The 24,272-nt window shown below is 41.2% G+C and overlaps 1 protein-coding gene across 1 annotated transcript; it reads left to right on the top strand.

Moving 5' to 3' along the window:
- Nucleotides 1-525: 525 nt before the first annotated feature.
- LOC128472734 (protein argonaute-1) lies at nucleotides 526-23,660 on the top strand. Its single transcript, XM_053454670.1, has 19 exons — nucleotides 526-612; nucleotides 9,287-9,470; nucleotides 11,593-11,713; nucleotides 11,840-12,021; nucleotides 12,170-12,306; nucleotides 13,460-13,594; nucleotides 13,978-14,065; nucleotides 14,158-14,305; nucleotides 14,562-14,681; nucleotides 15,048-15,170; nucleotides 17,568-17,701; nucleotides 19,013-19,197; nucleotides 19,449-19,608; nucleotides 19,935-20,025; nucleotides 20,698-20,892; nucleotides 21,124-21,258; nucleotides 21,667-21,768; nucleotides 22,229-22,428; nucleotides 22,514-23,660. The coding sequence occupies exons 1-19, from the start codon at nucleotides 588-590 to the stop codon at nucleotides 22,620-22,622; spliced, it is 2,574 nt and encodes an 857-aa protein (XP_053310645.1). The 5' UTR covers nucleotides 526-587; the 3' UTR covers nucleotides 22,623-23,660.
- The last annotated feature ends 612 nt before the right edge of the window (nucleotides 23,661-24,272 follow it).

Genomic DNA, 24,272 nt, shown 5'->3' with positions numbered 1-24,272 from the left:
AGGCAGTTATTAGGTCCCCTTTTTCTCTGCAGGTCCCTGATTTTGGAAGAGTTTTCTGCTAGTGCCAGATGTAGCATTGCAGACCTGGACCAATTCACAATGTTTATTTGGCATGGAGATGTTTGGCAAAGAACTGGAGAGGCAGGAAACTCCACAGTCCGAATTGCACCTGCACCTATCCCCAGCTGGCTCTTCATGCTTGCTCCAAACAATGACAGTCCTCCAGGGACAGACAAGTGTGTTATCCCCCGCGTTAATTCCACACGAATGATCACACGATCCATCCTCATTTTTTTCTTTCCTTTTAATTACATATTCTGGTGTGTGTTTTGTAAAATAGTTATGGTTTCGAAACGCTCTCAAAAACTATATCATCAAGATCTGCTTTAAGTACGATAAATACACTCATAAGACACAAAGTATGGAAAAGATGCAACTGTTTTAAATAAAGCTGTATTGAAGAAAAAGCGGTCATTTTCAAAGCTGATTGGCTGTTCTCCGAGCATGCGCGCTAGCCGAGCAGAAGGCAGGAGCTGCGGTGAAACAGCCAGGCTACCTTGGCTCTGCGATCAGTCGCTGTTGATGGGATGGAAGCTGGACCTTCTGTAGCAGGTGAGCCATACACAGCAGCAGGTTCTCTATCGATTATAATATAAGGACGGGGACAGAAAATGCCCTGAATAGGGGCAAGAGAGTGAGGGCAAGTCCTGAACAGATTGCAACTAATGTTGGTGGGGAGACCCCCTAAAGAAATGCAAATCTGAAAGGGCTTTCATGCCAAAAAGAGAAGGGGGGGTGAACAAGGGGTAGATCGAAATGGATTCTTGGTTGAGGAGAGTCAGTTATTTACAGTGCTGTTTGTGTACATGATCACCCGTAAAACAACAAACTTGAACCTGGAATATGTTGGTGTTCAGTTTTGCTGGAGGACCATCATTCTTTGAAAGATCTTCAGATGGTTCACTCTGGAATGAAGTAGAGATTTATTTATTTTAACTTATAAAACTGGGGTTTTGTAGTTTATGGAATGGCTACAGGAACTAGCTTTGTGATTACATGTTGTGCCAAGCTCATGACTTTGCTAGGTGTATATTAACAGGGCAGATCTTTCTACACAGGAAAAGTCTGATGGGGACCACAGGGGCAAAGCATACAGTTATGGCTCTCTGGTCCCACAAGTGCCAGTTGTGACAGTATCTTGGCAGTATGAGATGGACATTGCTAGCATAAGATACCTCTGTCGCTTTCCCACCCAAGGATTAAGTACTTATTCTTATTGACTGTTTGTTTTGATGTTAAACAAAAGAAAGTCCCAGGCTGGCAGGGGCTATCAATCATGGCATTAATAGCTGCAGAAGTCTAATACTGTTAGCGAGCCGCACAATGAAACTTAAACATTAATGTATGGAATTTTAAAGGCTTTTACTTAAACTGAAATATTTCTGTTGAACTAGTGTATGACAAATATACATCTTATACATTTAATATAGCAAAGCTGTGTCTTATGTATAAGCTATACAAACATATTATATGCTTAAGCAGATAGTAATGTGTGATGTTTTCTACAGTGTTAAATATATATAATAAATCTTATTTAGTAAAATGTTTGGCTATGACAGGCATTCAGAGATTCTCCCCACTTAGCTTTGCTTGATAGTCTCGACATCGTCTGATATCTGCTTGTCTATGTTGTCGCTTAGTGTCTAAAACTCTCTATTCAGTGCCACCGCAATGTGAGAGCGGGGTGTATGTTGAGGCAGAGCAGAAAGAATTACGTTTTTGGCTCGCTTTTTAATCTAAAATACAGTATATGCTGTTTCGCAGTTGCAAAAAAAAACAACATAAGCCCTTGCAAACCCACTGTGTATATTCTGTACTAGTCCTTGTCATGGTTTTATGTTTTTATGTTACAGCAAGTCTTATCTGATTCAAAAACCTCCATCCTGTACTTGCTCCCCCAAAATATCCTTTAAAGTATTTTCATGTAGCGCTTCATAGACTTGCTCCATGCAACTACCCCCATCTCCTTTAATGATCAGGATCTGGCATTGCTTGCCTTTGATGAGGCGAGAGTTTTGTTGATACAAATGTCAGTTGCTCATCCACTCGGAGATTGCTGGTGTCCGGCCAAATACCAATTGGCTCTTCTTACCCAACTGTAGACTACTGGCTTGCTGCTTCCTGTGATGCCAGTGAAGAATAAAATGTAGCAAAATCTGAGATTGAGCCATTCGGCTTGGGAAAATGTTTTCATCAGGAGATCAGATGATGGTGTAGCTGCTTTACACACTAATTGCCCTGGGGGGCAAGGTTGGGCAAATCCCAGGTCCCAGGTAGGCATGATTTCCTGTCTCCTGCGCTTGGTGGCTCCCAATTATGAAATTATCTGGTCCTGACTATGTAAAGTCAACAGGTATTGCTACAGTTTTTGTTGTCCTTTCAAAGATGTTTATGTTGTCACTTTGCAGTCTGTAAATATTGTTCATCAGAATATTGTGGTACAAATAGAAAAGCCTCATAGTACAAGTAATTGCTCTATAACAAGTCTTTGCTTAGATCACCGTTTTATTTTCTTTGAGTTGTTATTGCTGCTCATTGTTCCACTTTCTGCTTATTCCCCACCCGTTGGGGAAAAGGGTCAACATTGATCAGTGAAAAGGAGAGTGTTTTGCCTCTGGGAAGACAAGAAATTCTGCACAAACGTCTGTTACGCTATATATCCAATGGCCATGATCAGCATATTTTTCAAAGTTCTTTTTTGTATCTATCTTTTAAAGTATTTTTATATGCAAAGTCTGTGTTTTCCTGAAGAATAGCTTTGTGTGGTTGGAATAGTTGCAGCTGACAACATAACTAAAAATTAACTTTTTGTAAGTTCTATTTCCTATCCAGAAGAGTAACAGAAAATGTGGTTCTAGATAGACGAGACGCATGCGTATGCTACCACCGTTGGCAAAGAAACATCCTAAAATGTATGTTTGTGTATAATTATATACCATATATAATATATATATTCTTTTACATCAGTCATATGTAGTCAGAATGTTTCTTTTTTCTGTGTAGCAGGAGGCTGTTAACTATTACCTACTGTCATGGATGTGGCAACTAGTTAGTGTGCTGGAAGCACGGATGAGATGCTAGGTTTCCAAACCCAGATGCAAGCGGAGAATGCACGGTGTGAACCTTTGAAAGATGCTGAGCAGGTTTTTTAAGCAAAATACTGCTCAGGTTTTAGGAAAATAACCTACTCCGCTGATGTCTACGTCTAGAAGGATTTTGATCTTGGCAACAAGATGTCCATCAAAAACATCACAAATATTTCATTTCTCCAGCCAGTGTTTATTTTATGACCTTGCCCAGAATCTTACATAGTGTATATATAATATATACTTGGTGTGTGTTTGGGTTTTTTTTTTTTTTTTTTTTCCTATTAAGCTTCGTAACCCGTAACAGAAGTCACTGCCATTTGTTTGCCAGTCCGTCTGTCTTCTCACCCAACTGACTCTGTCTTTTCTGTATCGGTAACCCTCCCCCTTCTAGCCTGACAGATGGACAGCCTCTCTCCACGAGGCAATACAGAGAGACTCAAGGTCTTATTATTGTGTGGACATGGTTCAATGGGAAAGTCACATATGGAATTTATGGAAGGCACAGTCTCCCTATTCCTCTTATACCATTTTACATATTGAATCTCTGTTCCTCAGGTTGTGCAAGAGGTTCAAGCTTATATATTTTTGCACTAGTGCATCTTTAAAGCTTCGGTGCAGCCGTACAATCTTCCTATAATTCTTTGTCTAATAACAAATAATTTGTGGAAGTCTTTGTGGCTTTAGGCCATTCATTTTGACAGTTAATCTCTAACATGCTTAAATAAGGTTTGATATTTCACACTGCGGGAAAAAAGTAAAACAGTAATTCAGCCGCAATGGAGTATTTTGTGTGTTATTCTCCACTTCCTAGAAGTGATTTAGCATTTGTAATAGAGCAGCAGTTTATAAGGGATTTTTCGCAGTAAAGTGGTTAAGCGTGGGGAAAAAAAGCATTGTTTTGCTGAACATCTTTATTGTCCTGAACCAAAGACAAGATGTAGTGAAGCTAATTTCCATGATAATGTGGTAGCATGTGGGGCCTTCCTTTGGTGAGATGGGGGGAAAAAAAAAAGCGTGGCTACCTCTTTGCTGCTGTGGCAGATCATCTCTCTCATGGCAACCAAGCCCCTCCTTCCAAACCCCATGTTAGTATTTCTGCCCGCTCACAAGAAGGCCCCCATCCTTTCACCCTCACCCCTTCCAGCAAAATCAGGGTGAGAAGGCAAAACAAAACTCAGTGCCGTTGAATCGCTGGTCTCCCAGCTGTGATGACTTCAACTTCATACCTATGCCTCAAGTTACACTGAGTGATTGCCACGAAAGCTTTCGATGTCCGTTAATGAATATAACGGTGCTGTGTACTATTGTAGTAGTCATCTGTGTACCTTATTGTCCTGATTATAGGCCGCAACCTTATAGTTTTGGAGCCATTTTAAAGAAAATGTACCTTTTTAAAGAAAAAAAAAAACTTAGGCTATAAAGTATAGGGCTACAATACACTACTTTATAGTATTTTTAAGGTCCCCATTAATTCATGATGCTACCTCTAACTACGGGGGCCTCATGAATTTAGCATGAGGACCCTAAAATGGCTTTCAGGTTGGGGACATCATAGAAAGGCAAGCCCTTTATCGTTAGAGCGTGCCTTTGGTTTTTTTGTTTTGTTCTAATTTTATTTAAGGTAGGAGGCTTACCTAAACTAATGTCTGGTAAGGTCTGCTGCACTAGCTCCGAATGAGAAGAACAGGGAGGAGGAACTACTTTATCAGATCAGATCAGAACCGCATAACTGTCGGACAGCTTTTTATTTCCAGTTTGCGTGCTGGTAGCGCAAACCGCACAGAAGAGGTGAAAACGCCTTTAAATGAGGAAAAAGTGCGACCTATAATCAGGACAATATTGTATTTGCTATGTATGGTGTCTCATTACTTAAATGCCCATCATGGGGTACTTGTTATCATATTCTTATTTTCCTAATGCAATGAGGTTTATGTTTAAAGAATTTGTAACATGTATTATAATAGGAAGTCCTACTGATTGGACTTTTTCATTGATTGATACCTGGGAACTCTCCGGGAGAAGCGCCATTTCTCTGGGTCAACACCTAAATCTTTTGGGTCGCGGGAGCTGGGTTCTGCCGATTCCCACTTATTTCCCCCCACTTATTATTAAATAGGGGGTGTCCACCGATGTCAGCAGTCCTACCCGTGTCCCGCAGGTGTAGGCTCCGGGTAACTGGAGACCATAAGTTCCCCGGTATGTTGATATGATGGTAGAGACTTCTTAAGATATTCTACCTGATTTTTATATATAAGCCGTTGCAGTCGGAGTGCATTTATGCTGCAAATGGTATGAGAACACCGCATCTGGACCGTAGAATGGCTTCTCTTTAAGTAGAGCAGCTAGCGTAGTTATGTCATGGGACCATATAAATGTTGATAAATAAACCCCATATACCGTTGTAATATGTTGTCTCATTTTCCGTCACTTATGTCACTTCCGACACACAACAGAAATAACCAACTGGTATATTTTAGATTTTTTGGCACTATACATTGTAATCATAATGTTTCCAGTAACATATACTGTGATCTGAAATGATTTTCTCTTACATGTATAGCACCAACGATTTTCACAGCACTTCTTACAGGAGTATATACATTCGAAGAGCATGACAAAACTAGAATTGACAGAGGACTAGATGATACATTAATGTTGGCCCTGTTCGCAACCTTACAATCGAGATAAGATGTTCTTGAAAGTTTTTCTTGTGTGTGTGTGTACATAATACAAATACCCAGCTGCATAATAGAAATACTCTTTACAGGCTTACACAAAAAGGGAAATGTATCATACGTTAGATATAACAGTACCCTTGACCTTATTATCCTGCAGTTGTATTGTTATCCAGACGTGTTGATCACTGGTATGCCACGATACTTTGTTGTTACACCTGATAGCAATATCTGCATTTCTTGTGAGTTATTTATATCTAGGCAAGAAACAGTTTATTAGCACTGTATTATCCAATAACACCAGATAATGCATAATAAAGTCTATTACCACAATATGGTGGAACAGAGTAATACGGTCCTGGAGAGGTCTATTACCGCAGTGTGGTCAGAAACCTCCCCAGTCCCTTATTATCCAGCAGCAACCGATTCCGTTAAGTTACTTAATGTCTTGTTACCCACTCAGTTATGAATTCTCGACATAACACTCTCTGGGCCTCCTATTTTTTTTGCCGGATATGGTGTTGCAATCTCCATTTGGTGACATGTTGCAGTCTGAGATATAGCTTCTGGTGCATCAGAGACCACATAATCTAAAAGGTGTTCCACACGGTACAAAAATAATAAAGGCAATGTCCCTTTTCAAAACAAAATTGAAACAATCAATGTTCTTTCTCCTTGTCCAATTTAGTCCTTTATTAGCACAAACTTGGAAATACCGTATTTGCTCGATTATAAGACGACCCTGATTATAAGACGACCCCCCAAAATCTGAATATTAACTTAGGAAAAAAAGAAAAAGCCTGAATATAAGACGACCCTAAAGGAAAAAAGTTTTACTAGTAAATGTTAATTCATGTAAACTATTTTTTTTAATAAAAGCTATGATTGAGAAAAATATTTTGTTTTTGTTTTTATTTCTTTATATTTTCCAACCTGTCCCCCAGTTACACACATCTGCCCCCAGGCTTGCCACACCAATATGGCACTGTGGCCCATGATATGCCTTTTAACCCTCTATATGCCACTGTGCCCCATGGTATGCCTTTTGACCCCCTATGTGCCACTCTGCCTCCAGAAATGCCTTATACCCCTATATCCCATTCTGGCATTTAGGGGGTTAAAATGCATATTATGGGGCAGAGTGGCATATAGGGAGGTATAATGCATTCCAGGAGGCAGAGTGGCATTAAGGGAGTTAAAAGGCATTGTATAGAGCACTCTGCCTCCAGAAATGCCTTATACCCCTATATGCCACTCTGGCATTTAGGGGGTTAAAAGGCATATTATGGGGCAGAGTGGCATATAGGGAGGTATAAGGCATTTCAGGAGGCAGAGTGCACTATTAAATGCCCCCTTAACGCCACTCTGCCTCCTGAAATGCCTTATACCTCCCTATATGCCACTCTGCCCCATAATATGCCTTTTAACCCCCTAAGTGCCAGAGTGGCATATAGGGGTGTAAGGCATTCCAGAAATGCCCTACACACACACACACACACACACACACACACACACACACACACACACACACACACACACACACACACACACACACACACACACACACACACACACACACCGGTGCTTCCAATTTCCTGCTGTATTGCCGGGGCAGCGGGTTGACGTCTCATTCCGCGGCAGCCGGAAGGAGGTGGAGTTGGCAGCGGGGGTTTGTATGCGTCCGTCGCAAATACCTTCCCCGGCTGTCAGAGATCAGGAACTCTGGAACTCTGACAGTCGGGGAAGGTATTTGCGACGGACGCATACAAACCCCCGCTGCCAACTTCACCTCCGGAAGCACCGGTAAGTGTGTGTGTGTGGGGGGGGGGGGGGGGCGACGACAGGAGGATCCAGGTCCCCTGCAGCGGTGCGGAGGATCTGGATCTTAGTCTCCTAATCAGACCTCTATTTGAGGTCTGATTAGAAGACGACCCCGATTATAAGACGAGGGGTATTTTTCAGAGCATTTTCGAGCAAATTTCTGAAATTAATATTAGTACAAAGAAGAACATCAATTAGTAATCAATTTAATGTGATGGACGCTGCTTTTTTTAACTTTACTGTTCATGAGAAGCAGGGTTCTTTTTAGACAAAGTCATCAAAAAAAATTCACATTCTTTTGCAAGCTTGCATACATTTCCTTCTATAATGCAAGTGCCACAACTGAACAATGACCCAATTTACGTTCTGCTACATCTCCTTATTACTCATACATCACAAACATATTTTTTTATGTTCCAGAGGGCTACATCAATGCTTTACATATTATTCCATATTACATATTTTTAATACTATTGACTTAGGGGGTTTGGGGGGGGCAGGTAGTGTTTTGTTTATGTTTTTTACTTAAAGTAGACGTGGGTAATTTTTTGGGGAAAAAAGTTTATTCATAACATTTTAGTTTTTTCCCCAGTGCTGGATGGCTCGAGATCCTTTTTGGAATCTCTCATGCATTTTTTAGGCCAGTGATGTCATGGTAACATCACTGGGCTCCCAATCAATTTTAATTATTTCATTTATATATTTTTTCCTTTTATTTTCTTTTTTGGGCCTGATCTGTTTGCGTTGATCACAATGTGATCAGCAGTGCAGGGCTCCATAGCGATCAGCCAGCACGGGTAGCAATGGGAAAGCCCAGCAGGATCTGTCTATTGAAATCCCTGGAGGTGAGTTTATCACATGCACGTAGATGTTTGGCCGAAGACATCTGCTGCACAGTAGTAGTGGGGAAAGGGGCACATGTATATGAGAAGTTTCTGCAAAATACCCCCATGATTTGTAATGGGGCGCCAAGAAATCTTAAATGCATGTGGCTATATGAAGGGTCATTTTTTTTCCTAGTTCATATAAAAATCAATATAAAAAAGACGCATTAAGTAAACTTTAAACCATGTTGTAGAGTATAATAGATTTTTCTGTTTGATTCAAATCATTAATCCTGAGTGACCTTGTTTGTCATGTCACCATTTCAGTACCATGGACAGGGGATATGCTATTCAGTAATAACAAACAGGGTCTTAAACCCAGATGTGCACACATTGCTGTCAGACAGGATGAAGAGTTTGCCTTGCCAAAATCAACAGAGTAAAATGTTACCTATGTATTTTGTTTCCTTTTTACGGTGATGTGAAAAGTGATTCTTCTTTTTTGCATATTTGTCACACTTACGTGTTTCAGATCATCTAACTTATTTTAATATTAGACGAAGATAGTCCAGGTAAACACAAAATGCATTTTGTGTGTGATGCTCTGCAGCTGCTTAATGGTTTCAGGACCTGGGCAACTTGTCATAATTGATAGAAGCGTGAATTGTGCTCTCTACCAGAAATATATATATTTACTTGCTGTATTTTTGAATTAGACACTTTTTTGTATAAGTCTATTTTCCCCCTTTCAGTATGAAAGACTTTCTGCTTTTGAATTAACATATTTACTCTTTTCCTCTTGTCTCTCCATGTGCAGCCCCAGGTGGGTATGTTCCACCACTGCAGCAAGTGTTTCAGGCGCCCCGCCGACCTGGGATTGGCACAGTAGGGAAGCCCATAAAACTCCTTGCCAACTATTTTGAGGTAGACATTCCCAAAATTGACGTCTATCACTATGAGGTAGACATCAAGCCTGACAAATGCCCTCGCCGTGTCAACAGGTAAGTGCCGATTATCATGTATGCTGAATCATTAAATATATATATTCTTCATCATATAGGTGAATTTGTGGTCAGCAAACCATTTGTGTGTTGATTTTGATATATGTTTTGGATCACTGTGGTGCTGGAAGATCCAACCCTGGCTTATTTTAGGCTTTCTGGCAGAGGCAGTCAGGTGTTCATTTAATATTTGTTGATATTTGAGTCCCTGGTGCCATGTATCCTAAGAAAATGTCTAGGTCCCCTGGCAGAAAAACACCACCAAAACATCAAAGAGCCACCACCGTATTTAACCGTGGGCATGAGGTACTTTTCCATATGTCTACCTCTGTGCGCACCAAACCCACCTCTGGTGTTTGTTGGCAAAAAGCTATACTTTAGTTTTATCTGACTATAGAACCCGAACCTATTTGAAGTTCCAATAGTATCTGGCAAACCGAAGGTGGTTGAGTTTGTTTTTGGACGAAAGTAGAGGCTTTTTTCTTGAAACCCTTCCAAACAACTTGTGGTGATGTAGGTGAATTTTGCAATTGTCCAGCTGTCATCCTTGGAGATTTTTTGGCCACTCGAACCATCCTCTTCACAGTGCATTGAGACAGTATGGACACACATCCTATTCCTAGTTAATTCATAACATATCCAGTTCACTGGAACTTCTTCACTATTGCCTTAATGGTGGTAAATGTCACTTCCTATTTTGTAAAGCCCAACAACCTTGTTGCACATCACAGCTCGATTATAAGACGACCCTGATTATAAGACAACCCCCAAAATCTGATTTTGAAATCTGAAAAAAAAAAAATGTATTTCCTTTTTTTTTTTTTCAACCTGACCCCCAGTTATGCACATCTGCCCCCTGGCTTGCCACTATGCCCCAGAAATGCCTTATACCCCCTATATGCCACTGTGCCCCATGATATGCCTTTTAACCCTCTAAATGCCACTGTGCCCCATGATATGCCTTTTGACCCCCTATGTGCCACTCTGCCTCCAGAATTGCCTTATACCCCTATATACCACTCTGGCATTTAGGGGGTTAAAAGGCATATTATGGGGCAGAGTGGCATATAGGGAGGTAAAAGGCATATTATGGGGCAGAGTGGCATATAGGGAGGTATAAGGCATTTCAGGAGGCACAGTGGCATTAAGGGGGTTAAAAGGCATTTCACAGAGCACTCTGCCTCCAGAAATGCCTTATGCCCCCCATTTAACACTCCCCCTCCCTCCTCCAAACTTACCAGAGCTTCTGAGTCCCCGGTGCGTAGTCCGGGCAGCGTGTAGAGCTCTACGCGATTCGCGTACACAACTTCCGCTGCAGCCGGGAGGAGGTGCGGTTAGCAGCGGGGGGTTGTCTGCGTCCATCGTGCAGACCTTCCTCGGCTGCCAGGGATCACAGGGAACTCTGATCTCTGACAGCCGGGGAAGGTCTGCACGATGGACGCAGACAACCCCCGCCGCTAACCGCACCGGCTGCAGCGGAAGTTGTGTACGCGAATCACGTAGAGCTCTACACGCTGCCCGGACTAAGCACCGGGGACTCGGAAGTACCGGTAAGTTGGGGGGGGCAGGAGGATCCAGGTCCCCTGCATCGCTGCGGGGGATCTGGATCTTACTCTCATAGTCAGACCTAGTTGAGGTGTGATTATAAGACGACCCCGATTATAAGACGAGGGGTATTTTTCAGAGCATTTGCTCTAGGGAAAAAAACTTGTCTTATAATCGAGCAAATATGGTATCTGTCATAGTTGAACATTGTTCTGTTCCTAGTCACCCAGTTTTACTAAAAAATGTAAAATATCAATGGGATTATACTTTGTGTATATTTTTCTCATATAAATTCATAGGCAATGCTAATAACTGTGCATATACATGTGTGTATGTATGTATGTATATCAGTATACGTTCATGTTAATGTTTGCATTGTAACAGCAGTGTGGTCTCTGTGAGGGCTTTTGTGCTAACAGTACATTATATACAGTACATTTTTGTGTAAAAATGCAAATGTACCTGTTTGTAATAAAGTTTTTTTAGCTCTTCTCTCTATGTTTTTTCTTCTTTTTCTTCCATGCTTTAATTTTCTATCATTGCTTTAATTTCTGAACCCCCCTAACTTGCTTTTCAGGGAAGTCGTAGAATACATGGTCCAACACTTCAAGCCGCAGATCTTTGGAGACAGGAAACCTGTTTACGATGGAAAGAAGAACATCTACACGGTCACAGCATTGCCCATTGGGCATGAACGGGTAAGCAAAGAAGGATGTTGTATGGAATTTAGTCCAAAAGTAGGAGAATGCATGACCTAAATGCTTTGCTACAGGTATCATAGGATGCATTCTGCAACTAACCCACACCTCCTAAAACTTGCATAGGTTGATTTCGAGGTAACAATCCCGGGTGAAGGGAAGGACAGAATCTTCAAGGTGTCCATAAAGTGGATGGCAGTGGTGAGCTGGAGGATGCTTCATGAAGCTCTTGGAAGTGGACGAATCCCACTTCCTCTGGAATCTGTGCAAGCCTTGGATGTGGCAATGAGACACTTGGCCTCAATGAGGTGAGGACATTTGCTTAGCATCAGCAGTAACCATTTCTGGTCTCGTAGAAGACCAGAAATGTAGAGGACAGTGACTTTGGTACTGTCTGGTGTTTGACATTGCATATAGCCTTTAATGTGTACTCACTGCTAGTTCTTCCATTGGCAGGTATACCCCAGTGGGGCGCTCATTCTTCTCCCCACCAGAAGGTTACTATCACCCATTGGGCGGTGGACGTGAGGTCTGGTTTGGGTTCCACCAGTCTGTGCGTCCAGCCATGTGGAACATGATGCTAAATATTGATGGTGGGTGACAAACGTTATGTAGATCTGTCTTTTCTCTTTAATTTCCTATTTATTTAGGTTTATTAGCTATTTCCTTTTTTTTCACATTACTTGTCAAAATATTTTTTTAACCTTGGATCAGGGGTTGACAGTTTTTGTTTGGATCTAGAAGCTAACCAAAAAATGAAGTAGCCAGGTCTCCCCCAACCAATTATTTTTCAGTCTCACCCATTGCTAATAGGTGTATAAAATCAAGCACATAGGCATACCATATTTATACACAAATGTTTGCAGTAGAATGGAGAATATGTACTGAAGAGCTCAGTGAAGTCTGAAGGATTAATCAGGATTTGGCTGATGCCAGGAGAACAGAAACTACCAGAATGCATAGTGCCTAGTGTAACATTTTGGTTCGGGAGGGATAATGGGCTGTTTTGCAGGGTTTGGGCTAGACCCCTTAGTTCCTGTGAAGGATATCAATTCTACAGCATACAAAGATGTTTTAGACAATTGTATGCTTCCAGCTTTGTGGCACCAGTTTCCAGAAGGCCCTTTTCTGTTCCAGCACAAATCAAGGTCAATAAAGACATAGTTTGGTAGGGAGGAACTTGAGTGGCCTGCACAGATCCATCACCTTAACCCCATTGAACAGCTTTTGGATGAATTGGAATGCTTGTGAGCCAGGCCTTCTCATCCAATATCAGTGACTGACCTGACAAATGCTGAATGGGCACCCGTTTCCACAGCCACACTTTAAAATCTTGTGGAAAGCCTGTTATAAATCCAAAGGGGGAGGCAACTCCATATTCATACTCATGGTTTTGTAATGGAATGTCCAACAAGCTCATATAAGTAAGATAGTCAGGTGTCAACATACTTTTTGGCAACAAGCTCAGCACCTCACCTGTAGCCAAGCAGTGGGCATACTTTCCTGGCACTAGTAAGTGATTTCTATCTCCATGATGACCTGACACCCGGGGTTTGTCAAGCCCCACCTTGGATTATATAGTATGGATTATGCATGTTTCAGACATTTGCATGTATGTAAACCCGTTGTATACCAGAGGTACTGTACATCTGGTGATAGCTCGATTCCTCTCAAAGTTAGTTATATTCTTGCAGCCCTGGTTTCCAGTCCCGTGTCTAACACAGTTTCTTATGTTTGTCTCTTCAGTATCTGCTACTGCCTTTTACAAAGCCCAACCAGTCATAGAATTTATGTGTGAGGTCCTGGACATCAGGAACATAGATGAGCAACCAAAACCTCTCACTGACTCACAGAGGGTGCGTTTCACCAAGGAGATCAAAGGTAATCCCTTCTTGCATGTCCTGCATAGGCTGTGAAAGAAAGAAATACTATCTTAAGAAAACAGAGATGACATTAAACAGTTGAACTGTTATCCTTATATTCCAAAAGCACTACAGTGGTGCGAAAGGTAATAGCAATAATCAGTAAACCGGTATAAATCCAACCGTTGTTTTTTCATTATAATAATTCCTATTTAGAATTATGATGTTAATATTATTAGCTTGATTATATTATTTGAATTATTGGTCACATGGAATGAAGTGTTAGAGAGATTCCCAACACTTCCTTAAAGTGTTTATTCCAGGTGCTTCTACAACAAGTATTGTAAACCCCAGTCCCGTAATACATTGAGAATAAAGTAGTTTGATTATTGTTACGAGCAGGTTTGAAGGTGGAAGTTACACACTGCGGGCAGATGAAAAGGAAATACCGCGTTTGCAATGTTACACGTAGGCCAGCCAGCCATCAAACGTAAGTTATCACCTGGTGATACTGGTGTGTAGTAGATTCTGGAGTGGAGGCCTGGTCACTAAATCCTAACAGTAATATGCTACTCTTCCCAGGTTCCCACTGCAGCTGGAGAGTGGACAGACTGTTGAATGCACAGTGGCCCAATATTTCAAACAGAAATATAACCTGCAGCTGAAGTACCCTCACCTACCATGTCTGCAAGTAGGGCAGGAACAGAAACATACTTATCTACCTCTGGAGGTGAGAAACCAAAACCACAACACCTCCATTGTTTTTACCATCAAAACAGAAAAATAGGATTTTAGATATACATGTGTATATATATATATATATATATATATTCATATTCGTCATCATATATAGTAAACATATAATAGAATACACTTGACTGCACCTTACAGTACTACTTAAAACTGCTGCCCTATACTAGATGGGTGGTCTCTATTCAACCAATCCCATGGTGTTCTGTCTCCACTCTTTACTTTGCTTATTGTAGGTGTGTAACATAGTAGCTGGTCAGCGATGTATCAAGAAATTGACTGACAATCAGACCTCCACAATGATCAAAGCCACCGCCAGGTCTGCCCCAGACAGGCAGGAGGAGATCAGCCGACTGGTGAGTGCTGTGCTTAAAAATGTATATAAAAATGGCAAATGTTGTTTCTGGTGCTGGTCAATCTATGTTTGTACATTTGTATACAATGTGTCGTATGTGGATTTGTGTGCAACCAACATGGAAACTATATATCAGGCAAGTTTATCTGTACAGTTTTAGCTATAGTTACATTTTCATGTCTTACCTAAACTGGATCTTGTCATCCATAGATCTGTGGCATTTGTGTAGTTCACACAGTAAAAGAAAAAGTTTACATTTTAAAAGGAAAAATGTGTAATTATGGAAGTTTCAGTTTCCCCTATGTTCTTATGCATATAATTCATTGTCATCTTATGGTCGTGTCCCTTGTGTTCTTACTTTTCACAGATGAAAAATGCCAGTTATAATCTGGATCCTTATATCCAGGAGTTTGGAATCAAGGTCAAAGATGACATGACAGAGGTCACAGGAAGGGTTCTTCCAGCTCCTATCCTGCAGTATGGAGGTCGAGTAAGTTAAATGTCTGCAACTGCAGTTGGTGTACATGTAAATGTAATAGGCTGGATTCAATGTATAGCAATCCTCACACAGGGTGCAATGGAGAAGGAGATAAAAACAGTAATTCTTGTCAGCTAAGTTAAATAACCTGGACCAATTTGTCTCCATTTTATATAATTTTTTCCCATTCAATAACTTGTGATAGGTTTATCTCCAACATGCAGCAACAAAATTGACCTCCTTAAGCTAGTCTTGAGGTTATGCGTATGTACAAATGACCATGGAATGTAGAATATCTGCCCTACTAATGATATGGAGATTAGTCTTGATACATTATTATTATTTATTTAAAATCAAATTTTATTTATTTTAAATACAAGGAGGGGTACAAAAAAAGAAGGGAAGGGACAAGGGGGTAATTATGATAAAACATACAATTATAAAGTGGTATTATACAAAATACAAAAGTAGTAGAAAGAAATAGTGGTAAGGCCTAATAGAGGCCTGGCAGGTCGAAACCGGAGGAAGTTATCAATAAACAGTAACATTGCCAGGGGAGTGCGTCACAAAACCCAGAAGAGTTACCTACTGGCCTGTAAGCAAAGCAAGCTGCTACTTATACTAAAGGGAGTAAGGCAGGAACAGAAGGGAGGGAAGGGGAAAGCAGAGGGAAAAGGTGGGCTAGGAGAGACCGGGGAGGGTAGAGGAACAGGAAGAGAGAAAAAAAAAAGAGGGGAAGAAGCCCAAAGGTCCGAGAGCCAAATATACAGGAGGGGGCAGCAGGGGGACAATGAAGGCACCTCCACTAGAGACTCACTCCAGCAAAGCAGGAGCAAGGGGGCCAGGCACGTAATTCAACCAGTAGAACCACGTAGCCCGGTATCTCTCAGCTGCCCCGCTGTTCCACTCTAAGGGTCCACTCTTTGAACGTAGGAAGGGCTGGGCTACCCCAATGTAGGGGAATCAAAGCCTTCGCCGCTGCTAAGAGATGGTGAACCACCGATTTCCGGAACCATTTTGTCAAGTGAGGCATATGATGAAGTAGAAAGAACGGCGGCGTGAAGGGAAGGGCATTATCAGTAAAGTGGTGCAGCTGGGAGTGAATAGCTTCCAAAAAGGGGCTATAAGCGGGCAATGCCACCATAGGTGGAGAAGAGACCCTGGAGTAGCGTCACACCTTCAGCACCGGTTAAGCACATCCATTCGGTAAGCAGAAGTGACCGCAGGGGGCCGGTATCAATTAGCCAATAATTTATAGGACATCTCCTGATATCTATTGCTTCTGGAATATCGGTGGGTAAAGACGCAAATGTTCTCCCATTGCTCTCTGATGTGAAAGTGACATGCAGCTCAGACTCCCATAAATGCCGGGGGCATAGGATTGAAGACATCGAGGAGCAGACCGTATAGAGACGTGAGATGCCTTCTGTTGAAAGAGCAGCCACCACACAAAGGTCTTCAAACACCGTAATGTCTCGCAACATACTATGTTTCTGGGGCAGAGACCAGTAGAAGCTGTGTAACTGGGCGTATCGGAACATGTCCAAAAGGGTAGGCAGTAGGGCATACTATTGATTTTAATTGTGTTAATCCTCCCTAGCCAGGAAACCGTCAGTTTCCACCATGATAATAGATACGCCTGCAGGGTAGTCAGCAAGGGCGAGAAATTGTAATGAAACCGTTGTGAAAAGTCAGGAGAACCAAATCCAGAGGTACTTTAGCTTAGGGCAACACCAAGCAAAGGGAAAGGATCCTGGAAATATATGGGGATGTCTGCATCGCAAGGAGAGCTCTCGCCAGGTACTTACCCGTCTTGTTCCCATGTTCATAAAACAAGGCCTTGGTGCGCAGGAAGGAGAGCGGTGCATCTTATGGTTGAGGATAGTGGCCAACTCGCCTTGCAAAGTTAACAGGAGCTGCAGGTCACTTCCCGACATGGAAACCTTATGAGCCTGGTCCGCCCTAGCTATTTGACCATAAAGCTCATCTACCGTGAATGCAGATTTAATTCTTCATGCATTCTAAAGCATATTCATATCCGTGTTCCACATAAGCGTTTTCAGTTATTTATGCACAGCAATTCTGGTTTTAAAAGTGCTCATATCATCATAGTAAACAATAGACTGGTCCAAGCAGCAAGCGTATTTCATTGGTTGCTACAATTTTATAAATAACAACTGTATATTACCAGTCGGAAGAAAACAGGGCTGGATATTTCATTCCCTGTTGGCTGACTGTAATCCAAACCTTCCACACTTTCTCAAATCCTTCTTGCCAATTTTTTTATATATATATATATATATATATATATATATATAATAACAAATTTCATAACTGATACTACGTAGAAAGTATCCCTGATACCACAGGGTGCGAGTAACCGCTAAAACACAGATTCTTCTCTCCCAGAACAGAGCAATTGCCACCCCAAATCAAGGTGTATGGGACATGAGAGGAAAGCAGTTCTACAATGGCATTGAGATTAAAGTCTGGGCCATCGCCTGTTTTGCTCCACAAAAACAGTGCAGAGAAGAAGTGCTAAAGTAAGTAGAGGCTGGATGTGAGTGATGCTTCCTATGTGCAAGACCGGAGAAGGCTGCAAGTCAGAGATATTCCTTGCGTATAAGCAGGAAAGCACGTTGGGTGTGAGCAACACAGAGGCTATTTCTATTGGCAAGCTGGTATGTGGTGGTACAGGTGCTGTATAATACAGAACGGTGAATAGCTGGTAAAATGTATATCTTGATGGCCATGAGGCGCTTTGCTTGCCATTGTGTCGAGGTACTACTTTATTATCAAGTCCCACTCCAAGTCCGGTTAAATATTGACGGATCAGACACAGAAGGAGAACACAGAAAACCAGAACAAGCAGAAAGCAAATAAGCACAAGAGAATGGATGCAGGATATACCACAACAAGGGCCAAAGCCTCATAAGCATAAGCCAGATGTAGGAGGGATGTGATTGATACCATGTGCAAAGAAGGGTAACTTGTTCATTTAGCGTTTGCCTTCTTTAGCAGTGCTCATAGGTGGATAGCTCTACAATCCCGTTTTACAGCGCTGTACAACGATGGCGCTATTAAAAACAATATGGTAGTTGGAGGTTAATGGAATAAATACACAGTACCTAAACATATTTATAAGTGTTAGTAATGTATATGCCACAGTGCAATAGTAATATACACACATTTTCATTTTTTAAATTATTTTTATTTATCAGTTATCATGAAAAAGGCCATATAACACTTAGGCTGTCCACATAACCATCCAAGTGAAAATCACTACTGTCACATATCAATTACTAACAATAGCAATAATAACAAACCGACAGCCACAAGCTAACTACTAAATAAACTCCACACGGTAGCATCCGCAAAGTAAGAAAAAGCAAATTCACATAGGGAGCAGTGGCCAGTGTAACACTAACTTATGTGCAGCCTTTACCCTCCAAATGAGATCTCCCATCTCATTCCAAAATAGTCTGCATGTAAACCCTATCACGATGCTGTGAGGTCACTGCAATGTTAAATCAGCATTAATATGTAGTGTTTTATTCAATCTGAAGATAAACTAGAGTATAAAATGCAATGTTGGTCATGTAAGAAAATGATCACTGGCTCGATTCAGCCACTTTAACCCAACTCCCACACATCCACAGTTCACTTGAGGGATAAGGGAGAGAAGGACATTATTCTGAATAGTAATCACCCTAAGTAGGTAACTACATTAATGGATTACACCGTTCATTATCATCCCATAGATGCTTATACACAGACAGTGTGCATACTTACAAACCAGCGATTTGGTTGCAAGCCTATTGTAAATCCTGTGGATTTTTTTTCTACTCTTCTAGGAACTTCACAGACCAGCTTCGTAAGATTTCCAAGGACGCGGGAATGCCCATCCAAGGCCAACCGTGCTTCTGTAAATATGCTCAGGGTGCTGATAGTGTGGAACCCATGTTCAGACACCTCAAAAACACGTATTCCGGGCTCCAGCTCATCATTGTCATCCTGCCAGGAAAAACTCCTGTGTATGGTAGGGAAAAAAAAGCATTTTATGTGCAATATTCTATTTCCAAATAAATCACTACAACCCTCACTATGATCACATCACATAAACAGCGCCGAAAGCGCCAACGTTTATCTGTGTATTGCAGCCAACTACTCTAATAACTCAAAGTTCCATTAATTCGTTTTGATGCTGTCTTCTAGTAGTTTTCTTTTGTTAATGTTGGAAGATCATGGTCTACAAGGCAAGGCATGTCATGTGTGGTGTCCTCTTTCTAGCTGAAGTAAAACGTGTTGGTGACACACTCCTAGGGATGGCCACTCAGTGTGTGCAAGTAAAGAACGTTGTCAAGACCTCTCCTCAGACTCTCAGCAACCTCTGTCTGAAAATCAATGTCAAGCTGGGTGGGATCAACAACATTTTAGTGCCTCATCAACGGTATGTTTGGGCATGAGAGGTCGCTGGGTGACCAAGCCTCAAAGGACATTTTGCAATTGCTTGCAGCAACGTTACATAATGTTCATCTTCATTTTTTTGATGTCAAAACTTTTCAAAATGTTCAAAAATTGGATAATAAGTACCAGTTTCCAAGAAGTGTACTTTTTGTCTGCATGTATTATATACAAGAATATATATTATAATAATATACCAAAATGTGTGTGTATATAAAACTCCACAGTAAATAAATTAAATCATTTCAGATACTGTATCTGAGCCAAAGGTATGTAAGATGATGCTTTTTCTTGGCCCCCTCTTTTTGGCAGCTCTGCTGTCTTCCAGCAGCCAGTAATCTTCCTTGGAGCGGATGTCACACATCCACCAGCTGGGGATGGAAAGAAACCCTCGATTACGGCGGTGAGAAATTAGTAGATATGTATGTGATACAGAAATTTAAAAAGAGTAGCTCCGGATCCATATTTTGTGTTTCTTATACAATGCAGAGAAATAATGGGATAACTATTCCTCCTATTTCCTAATATGTGTTGGGTATCGCCCTCCAGTTTAATGGCATATTTTGAAAGGGCGTTAGAGGTGTTGAAATACATTTTAATATAAGACATCCAGTCTTATATTCTATAAGACATCCATTCTTCTAAAAGGATCAGGACACAAATTCTGCACCTGAGGTTTGCGCCAAGAACGGTGACGTTTTAAATGATCTTACAGAGGGACACTTGTTTCTTGTGCAGTGTTACATTGAAGAGTTATAATTGTGTAAATGAGTGGGCTCTAACACGTGTAAAATGTTCTCGTGTGTAATATGATGTTTGCTTGTATAAAACAGCAAGGTTTATGTAACATTACTGTAGTGTTTTTTTATTGTGCGCTCATGTACCCTATTCATAAGGGGTGCAAGTGTAGTATCTGTTTTCAGTATGGTTCAGATTATTCAATACAATAAACATAATTAGATAGAATTGTCTGGAGATGAGGAGGACTTGGTTCATATCTTGTGTGGGTTTTAGTGAGTGTACAGAATCTAGTAGCCAGGGCTTGTTAAGCATGAATGTTTGACACTTGTTACAGGTTGTAGGTAGTATGGATGCCCACCCCAGCCGGTACTGTGCTACTGTAAGAGTACAGCGCCCCCGGCAGGAAATCATTGAGGACTTGTCCTACATGGTACGAGAGCTCCTCATCCAGTTCTACAAATCAACACGCTTTAAGCCAACACGGATCATCTTCTATCGAGATGGGGTTCCAGAAGGACAGCTACCGCAGGTAACCAGGGGACGGACTAGTACTTGCCAACACTAGTCCTTAAGGATCGCATGCTCTTAAAGTTTCTTAGTTCAGAAGTAGTTACTTTGACTTGCAGACTTCATGAATCTAACATGAACTGCTTAAATATTTTAAGACTGTGAACTAAAATGTTTTGGTTAGGTGGTGGCAAAAAACCCCAAAACTTGTAGATGTTAAACCTGTCATCATTTTTTTAAAACTTTTATCTAGATTCTGCACTATGAGTTGCTAGCAATTCGGGATGCATGCATCAAATTGGAGAAGGACTATCAGCCGGGCATTACTTACATTGTTGTTCAAAAGCGCCACCACACACGTCTCTTCTGTGCTGACCGCAGCGAGAGGGTGAGAATTGAGAAACCGCAGATTATATCTCATAATATATTCTATATGGTTACTTGTGTGTACATCTTTTGCAGCTGTAGGGCATACTTAATTTTTGGAAACAAAGTATGGTAAATTGTAACAATTTAAAGTATCTTCCAAGGGTTTTGTGTATATATATATATATATATATATATATGATTCAGTCTCTGAAGCGCATTGCTCGTCTTTAGCAGGACTGGCTGAATCAATTATTGATTTTATGCTCAACACTGGGGATATTGTTCGTATGAAGTTTTTGATGAAAGAATCTTTAGGGTCTGTTTTGCAGCACCTTAAACAGCAGGACTGATAAAGTACTGCTGAACCATCCTCTTAATACATATAACAGTACCTGCAGTCTTACTTTACCTGTGTTCTTTTTAACAGATTGGCAAAAGCGGAAACATACCAGCAGGAACAACGGTTGACACCAACATTACCCACCCGTTTGAGTTTGACTTTTATCTGTGCAGCCATGCGGGTATCCAGGTAACACCAAACTGAAACATGAAGCTCTTTTTTTTGTCGCAAAGGTTTATTCAATACACCAAGGGCTATATGTGAGTCAGTGAGGTGTATAATTGATCACTGGCTAAACTATGCATTACGGAGGGTCAGCTCAGCCCTTCTTTCAAGACAACCTCACTGGTGTTGGCCTTTCTTAATGTCTAGCTTTATCAAGTGCATAATTTATACTTATATCAAGGAGTTGCTTTATTCACTCGCAGCTCATATTTTAGTGAATAAACCCCTGTGAGTTCCCCCCTGAGGAGGTACTATTCCAAACTGCTTCAGCTGGAGTGCGAGCATGGGAAAAAACTCATGACACTTTTATAATGTATTATATTATATATTGTAGTAGTACGTTTGTTGGCTTGCGAGATATAGAGATAAGATTGTTGGACCTTTTAAGTATCTGTTAACACGACTTAACATTGTTACTTTACAGGGCACCAGCCGACCCTCCCACTACTATGTCCTTTGGGATGACAACAGATTTACAGCTGATGAACTGCAAATCCTCACTTACCAGCTATGCCACACGTATGTGCGCTGCACACGCTCAGTCTCCATACCTGCACCTGCTTATTATGCTCGACTAGTTGCCTTCAGGGCAAGATACCATCTTGTGGACAAGGAGCATGACAGGTGAGTGTGGGTACATGTGTACTCTCTTCCTTCTGTATAAAATATTTTGAGTTAGCTGACCTTTGTATTTTATACCCATTTACAGTGGAGAAGGCAGTCACATTTCCGGACAAAGCAATGGGAGGGACCCGCAGGCCTTAGCAAAGGCAGTGCAAGTTCACCAAGACACACTGCGCACAATGTATTTTGCCTGATGGCCTTCCACAAGCCTACCTAGTGGATATCATCTGCAATTTGACTTACTTGTCCCATACAGTACCTCAGCAGGCCAGATGAATTTTTCACATGTGCTTGAATCCGACATATGTATGGGTACCTCAAAAAAACCTACAAGCCCAACAAAACCCTCTGGGGCCATCTTGGAGAAGAGAGTCGACCTGGATGTTTTTGTTTTGCATGTTGTGAAGGAAAGACCTAGAAGAAAGAGTGTTATTGGACAACCCCTCCAGTCCATGCGTATTCACACCTGGTGTTTTTTAGCAGGAATCCTCTGTGCGCCACGGCAAATTTTTATTCCTAGATGACTTGAAATGCAATACTACAGACAGAATAACCAAGGCTGTGAATTTGAGCCCTGCCCTCCTTTGGAGCTGGGACATATATTACAAGATATTTTGGGGGATGCGATGAGCAGTTCGCCTTAAATGAAAGAATTACATGTTTTGTTTTTGACCTTTCAAATTATGTAGTTCTAACGAGGTAATGTTGCAGAAATGGACTAAAATCTCCTTGTGGATGTTCCCTTACCATACCTTTCACACAAAGCTCTCCAGCACTTAGAATGCAACCAGCATATAGAATGCACATGGGATAGAATGGTGGAGAACCAATGCATTAGATTAATGTTCTCAGACTGGTGAGGGAGATTCTTACTCTAAATGTGAGGCAAAGTGAACCTGCAAAGTTTCTTGTTCTCATCTCTTTGTTTTTTTCCATTTTGTATTCATTCATCTGTTCCATCTTCTATTCATTGGTGCCAAATGTCCTGCTTCCTTTGAGAGAGATTGGAAGCTAGTTATTCAAAGCAATATGGTGGTACTCTTCAGTGATGACCTGACTTCTGCGTGCCTTCATATTGCAGAATGGTTGTTTGCCACAAATTTACTTAAAGAGAAGGAGACTAAATATTGTTACAATACCTGGTTAGAAGTGGTGGTAGAAAATCAGAATCAGAGCAAAGTGCCTTGAATCTACTTTAGTTGTGCAGAATGTAAGCAGTGGCACGAGGTAGAACCATCCAATTTTTTCTTTTGTAGATGTAGGCTGTAAGGCTTTGGGTTTTTTCCCTTTTCATTTGCCAACTCTACATGCCTATTGTGACAAGGAAGCACAACCTTCTACCATTTTCTATGTCCAAGCTCTGGCTATGTGTCTTGGTGTGTAATTGGAAGGTGTCAATTAGTTGGGGAGTGTGTGTGTTCCCGCCTATTTAAAAATGCTTTATCCAGTGCCAATCCATCATGTTGTGCCGGAGAATCTCTCACTATTTAGTGAGATTAACAGTATTTTATTTGGGTATTATAGTGTCTGGCTACCAACCGAGTGTACGGTAGTCACCATCTTGGCATGATCTAGAGAACTAGAGAATCTATAGTTTGGGAAGCGAGTACTTGGGTCAACTTAATTTAAACCAGAATTAACTTTTTGTTAAATCTCTGTGTTACCGGGCTAAATTTGATAACTGGTCATTAAACCAGCAGTCTTTCATGCTCTTGATATTAATGCTTATATTAGTAAGGGAGACATGTTCTACCATAGTATTGGGTGTGTGAGAGGTCATGGGCTGTAGTTTTCCCTTTTGCAGGATTTACTGTAAAATCGTGCTTAGCTATGCATACCTCCCA

Source organism: Spea bombifrons, chromosome 2 (genome assembly GCF_027358695.1).
Source record: "Spea bombifrons isolate aSpeBom1 chromosome 2, aSpeBom1.2.pri, whole genome shotgun sequence".
Taxonomy (NCBI): Eukaryota; Metazoa; Chordata; class Amphibia; order Anura; family Pelobatidae; genus Spea; species Spea bombifrons.
The sequence above is the reverse complement of the archived record's forward strand: the minus strand, read 5'-3'. Positions and strand labels throughout refer to the sequence as shown.

Coding starts and splice junctions, on each gene's coding strand:
- LOC128472734 (XM_053454670.1), top strand. CDS start 588: ATGGAAGCTGGACCTTCTGTAGCAG. Junction 14,306..14,561: donor ATACTTATCTACCTCTGGAG/GTGAGAAACCAA, acceptor TGCTTATTGTAG/GTGTGTAACATAGTAGCTGG. Junction 15,171..17,567: donor TCCTGCAGTATGGAGGTCGA/GTAAGTTAAATG, acceptor CTTCTCTCCCAG/AACAGAGCAATTGCCACCCC.